The 5,803-nt window shown below is 48.4% G+C and overlaps 1 protein-coding gene across 2 annotated transcripts in view; it reads left to right on the top strand.

Annotated features, from left to right (window-relative positions):
- The window catches only part of PREX1 (phosphatidylinositol-3,4,5-trisphosphate-dependent Rac exchange factor 1), a 212,293-nt gene that overhangs the window by 124,918 nt on the left and 81,572 nt on the right, over positions 1–5,803 (top strand). For both annotated transcript variants that reach the window (XM_008577372.1, XM_008577371.1), the window contains one exon: positions 4,068–4,229. In XM_008577372.1, coding sequence (XP_008575594.1) covers positions 4,068–4,229 — 162 coding nt within the window. The remainder of the gene's footprint in view (positions 1–4,067; positions 4,230–5,803) is intronic.

The raw sequence follows: 5,803 nt of genomic DNA, 5'->3' as shown, positions 1-5,803 counted from the left end.
CTTATATTTAGGCGTATGATTCATTTAGAGTTAATTTTTGTGTGCAGTGTGAGGAAGGGATCTTCATTCTTTTGCTCATGAATATCCAGTTGCCCTAGCACCATTTGTTGAAAAGACTATTTTTTTTCCCATTTAATTGCCTTGGCAGCTTCTTGAAAATTAATTGGCCATCAGTGTCAGCATTATTTCTGGATTCTCAGTTCTTTTCCATTGATCTATATGCCTATCCTTATGCAGTACTGTTTGCCTCTTACAATCTTGAGAAAGAGTGTGCCAGTCTAGGAAACAGCAAGTGCAAAGGCCCAGAGGTGGGAATGGGCCCTCAGTTTTTGGAGCTCAGCAGAGTGGAGCCAACACTCCCCTGGGAACTGAGACACCAAAGCCAACACTCCCTCTGCAGTTTTGGGCCAGCTACAAATCTGGCTAGGCCTTGCTCAGTTTCAATTCCCACCCCTGGCGCTGACCTCGGGCAGGAATAGAGGTGGAGGCTGCCAGACGAAAAAGGGAAATAACCATTTTCTTATTTTTACTAACTATTGGGTGTTGGCAGCCCCACAAGGAACCCATTGGAGGAGGATCACTGAAATTCCAGCTTCCAGAGGTTAGGGAGAAGCAGATGTGGTGGCAGTGCCTCCCAGGGTATGACAGGCCCCTCTGTTTTAGTTTCAGGAATAAAAGTGGGGGAGGGAGTGGGAGGGTAAGGGAGGAATTGGTAAAGGGCCACAGAAAACTAGTACTTTGTATAATGTTAAATATACTATATCCTGATGTGAGCATCACATATTGCAGCACAGGTACTGCTCTTCAGCTCTGTACCCCACAGATATGTGCACTCAACTGTGTTACAATAGAAAAAAGGGAAAAAAAAAAAAAGAATAAAAGTGGTAGGGGCTTCCCAGTTGCGGGGGGGGGGGGGAAGAGTCAGAAGACNTTACAATAGAAAAAAGAAAAAAAAAAAAAGAATAAAAGTGGTAGGGGCTTCCCAGTTGCGGGGGGAGGTGGGAAGAGTCAGAAGACAAAGGCCAGAGAGTCACAGAATAGCGGTAAAACTGAGGGCCCTGGAGCTAGACTGTGTGGGTGTGCGTTTTGGCTTTACCACTTAGCTGTCTGCAAACTTGGGCGAGGGACCTCACCTCTGTGTGAGCCTCAGAGTCCCCATCTGTCAAGTGGGGATAAGGACTCACTGCCTTTCAAGAAGGCCAAGCTAAACAGAGGCAACAGAAGGAAGAATTCATGGGGAATTTATCCAAGTGACACCCCAAGGTGGCATCTCTTTTTTACTAAGAAGCATTGTAGCTGTAGTGACAGAGACCCCAAACAACAGTGATGTGAGCACCGTCTAAGCCGATTTCGATACAAGACAGTCCAGGGGTCACATGGTAGTTCCATGCTGTCAGGCCCATGTTCTGCCACCCCTGGGGTGTGGCCCTCACTGCTGGGATCTCAGATGCTCACACCACATCTGCATTCCAGGCTGGAAAGAGGGATGGAAGAGGGAAAGGAAAATGGGAGCTGCCCATACCACTTCTCTGCACATCTGGTTGGTCAGAACCTGGTGTGCAGGGCAGGCTGGGAATCAGGTCCTTATTCTGGGCATCCTCCTGCTCGGCTAAGAATCGGTTCTGTTGCTTTTGACCAGTGGATCGGCAAACTTCCTTTAAAGACCCAGATAATAAATATTTCAGGCCTTGGGGGCCAGACAGTCTCTGTCACTGTTACACCAGTCTGCTATTGTAGTGCAGAAGCAGCTGTTGGCAATATGTAAGTGAATGAGCGTGCTGAGTTCTGATAAAACTTTATTTACAAAAACAGGTGGTGGGTCAGGCTGTCATTTGACCCCTGCTTTAGAAGAAGGGGATGATGGATATGGATTGCGGGGGTGAGGGGTCCCACTAACTGGCAGCTTCTGTCTCCACTCACTTCCTTCTTGAAGCCTTTCAGGCTTGGTTTGGATCACACTGTCCTTCCCCTTCTCTGATTTATCCTTCTCTGATTTATCCTGAGCGATTTCACCACATGGGGCTATTGTCTCGTCTCCCACTTACCTCCCAGGGGAGCACCTTTCCAGGTCCATTGTTGGGGCCTCCAGAAAGAGGGCAGGGTCCATCTTCTCCCTCCCTGGCTTCCCTTTGGCACAGTCCCAGGCACAGGAGCTCAGAAACCCCCAGGGTCCTGATGTTGCAAAACATCTGAGTCTTGGGAATGAGGACCAGGTCCTCCTGGCCTTCAGAAAAGGGGATGTTCATTTTCAGGCTGGGCAGAGATGAAGGAAATGGAGAAGGGATGTTTTTTGAGTTGGTTTTCTGCAGGGAGTGCTCAGAACCACACCCTTGCATGGCAGATTGCAGCTCACAATTACAGCTAGCATGTACTGTCACACAGCAGCTCAAGAATGCTAATAGCTAGCATATATTGAGTGCTTACTGTATATGTACCAGGTTCTTTTCCTGCAGTCTCTGATTTATCCCTTATCATAACCATGAGCAGAACCAGACAGTCTGGGTTCAAATCCCAGTTCTTCCTCTTACTTCTTTGGGGCCTTGGGCTATCTTGCTGTGCCTCAGTCTTCTCATCTGTTTTTTTTTTTTTTTTTCTTTTTGTCTTTTTTCGTGACCGGCAACGGATCGCAACCCTCAGTGTCGCGCCCGTACCGGACCGGGACCAGCAATGGGATCGCAACCCTCGGTGTTGCGCCCGTACCTCGCTCAGCCAGTGAGCGGCCGGTCTGTATGTGGGATCCGAACCCTCGGCGGGAGCGCCGCCGCACTCCCAAGCGGCGCACTGTAGCAGTGCGCCACTGGGGCGGCCCTTCTCATCTGTTAAATGGGATAGTAATAGAACCTCTTCACCAGCACAAAGTAAAGTCTCAGTAGGCATTGGCTGCTGTCATTGCCATTGCCATCATCCTCATCCTGTTTTGCAGATGATGAAACAGGCTCAGGATGGAGAGGTGACTGGCCCAATGGCACCCAGTTAGCAGGGGGCAGAGTCAGCCCTCAAACCCATGTCTGTGCTCATAACCACCGCACAAGAGTGTCATGCCTGCAGGGACGTTATCTGTGATTTTCAAGGGAGCAGAGAGATGGGGCCGTGGGGAGAGCCTGGAACTGTTTGGCATGTTTCTGGGTCACATGATTAAAGAGACTTATCTCTGCTGACACAGTCCTGGATGAAAGGCTGGAAGGCCAGTGGTTGGATGACTTGGCCTGAAAATGTTCCCTGTCTCGAGGCCCAGCTAATCCCTTCCTTCTCAGTTCCTCTTTCCTCATACTTAGTACATGACTAGAATCTTTTAAGACTGGCCTGGACTTTAGAATGTCCCAGCCTGTGCATGAGGTGAAGGATGAGCTGAGAGTGAAACAGGGAGGGGAGCAGAGATGAAAAGCTGACTGGCCACTTTACGTGTCCTGTCCCATGTCCCTGGGAAGGGGAGGTGCTTTTTATACCCATTTTACAGATAAGAAAACTGGGCTGGGAGGGGCAGAATCTGTGGCCACCTCTGTGCCCTACTGATCTCTCTCTGTCATTTACTTCAGACACAACGCCTCCTGTGTTCCTTGTTATGTACTGTATGCACTTCTACCCCAGGCCCTTTGCACATGCTCTCCTGTTACTCTTCTCTCAGATTTTTGCAGGTCTCCCTCTCTTGCTTCATCCAGGGTCTCTGCTCAAATGTCCCCTACTCAGAGAAGCCTCCACTGACCTCCCTATTTGAAATAACACTTCCCTGTCCCCTCATTTGCCTTTGTGGTATTTATCACTGCTTGATATTGTATTATGTACTTGATTTTTATTTATTTCGGCCTATCTTATTTACTAAAATGCAATAGCCACCAGGTGAGGAACTTTTGTCTGTTTTGTGGACAGCTTTATCCCCAGACCCTAGAACACTGTCTGCCATGGAGGAGGTGCTCATGGGACATTTATAGAATGAATGAATGGATTAATTAATGATGTTCCATAGCCCCAGGTTACAGAGCTTGTACATAGCAGAGCTGGGATTTGGCTCTGGGCTGGGTCCTCTCTGGGTTGAATGTCTCTCATTCCTGCCCCCATCTCTACTCCAGGAGCTGGCCAAGAGGACCCCTGGCAAGCACCCAGACCACCCCGCGGTCCAGAGTGCCCTGCAGGCCATGAAGACCGTTTGCTCCAACATCAATGAGACCAAACGGCAGATGGAGAAGCTGGAGGCCCTGGAGCAGCTGCAGTCCCACATCGAAGGCTGGGAGGTGTGTGTAGGGCAGGAGGGGCCTCCTGGGCTGGAGGGTGGCAGAGGGCACCCAGCTGCAGGTACAGACGGCAGTCTGGGCACCAGATTTGGTCTGTAATGGATTTTGGCCTATGTAGAGTTTATAAAAAAAGTTGTTCAATTATTCTCCATTTAAATCCACATAAAAATCCAGATTTCAAGTTTCTCTTGAAAAATTGATAACACTGGGTCCCTATGCCCCATGGCAATAGCCACCAGAGCCTCTAGCTATCCTCAGTTCCCACCCCTGCCTGTTATTCCCCACTCATTCTCCTTCACACATTGCCTTACTTGCCTGGTATACATGGACCTTTGAACTTTTTACACCAAGGTCAAGGGTAGCATTTAAATGTTCACTCCAGAACAGAATTCTGGCTTTGATGCTGCCTTACTGGATGACTTTAGGCAAGTGTCTTAACTTCTCTGAACTTCAGTGTCCTCATCTATACCTGGCACATAGTAGGTACTCAATAACTGGTAGATATTGATATTACTATATTACTAATATCATGATTATTAGGGGATGGGATTCTAAATATCTTCAGGTTGTGTGTAATTTATCTGTTTAACCCCCCACACCTTCCTTAAATTATTAAAAGTTTCCTATGAATCTATAGAAAGAAATGGGAAAATCTGAATAAATAAAAAAATGAATATCAGAGTAAATAAATACAGCTGGAATGGGAGATTAAGGGCAGAGATGAAAGACTTGGACAGAGATTGCTGTGTGAATCATCTGCCTTATGCCCTTTGGATGTTCTTGCCTTTATAGGCAATTGCTGTGTTTGGGATTTCTAGTTCTTTTCTCTGTTCTGGGAATCCTAGATGTGACTCTGTATCACTATGGGGTTGAGGGTCTGGCTGCAGAGAGGAGGGGCCTATGTTCAGGGATGAGATGGGTGTTGTGGATTGGCACTTGTCACATCTTGTGTCTTCCTTCCCCTAGGCCTTCCTGTCTGGCTGAGGCTGGAGAACAAAGAGCTTTATTTCCCAGACTCCCTTATAGCTTGGGTTGGGAATATGATTTGGGGTTTGGACAAGATCAGATCCAGCTGCTTGAGACATAGAAGGTGGGAGTGGGATGGAGGCTGCCCTTCTGCTATTTCTGCCACAAAGCATAGCCAGGGTAGGATTAGTGGAGGGCCCAGGTTCCAGCTTCCTGGGTGTTGAGATGCAGGGTTAGGGCAGCATATTTTGTTGTTGGTGGTGTGTATGCAGCAGGCATGGGATGGCTTTGCAGCTGACAGTTGCAGCAGCAGCTACTGGATATCTAGATGCCACCTGGGCAGCATTTTGCTGGAGTCTGAGGCAGATAGTAGTCTGATTCTCTTTTTCTCAACTGGGGCAGGGGCGGTAGCTCCCCTGCTGGGCCAGTTCTGCAGTGTTGTTGGTTTTCTGGAAGCCTGGCCTGGATTCCTGGCTCCTCTAGCTCCTTCAGTGATTGAGCAAGCCCCTCATTCCTTTCTGTTTAAAATATGAAGCCTGCTGTCAAATGCTTCCTGCACTGGAAGTCACCCGATGCCCATGTGCATTGGTTAGGATGCGACTCTCCTC

The sequence above is a fragment of the Galeopterus variegatus genome, unplaced genomic scaffold (assembly GCF_000696425.1).
Source record: "Galeopterus variegatus unplaced genomic scaffold, G_variegatus-3.0.2 Scaffold1500, whole genome shotgun sequence".
NCBI lineage: Eukaryota > Metazoa > Chordata > Mammalia > Dermoptera > Cynocephalidae > Galeopterus > Galeopterus variegatus.
This window is presented reverse-complemented; position numbering and strand designations above follow the sequence as displayed.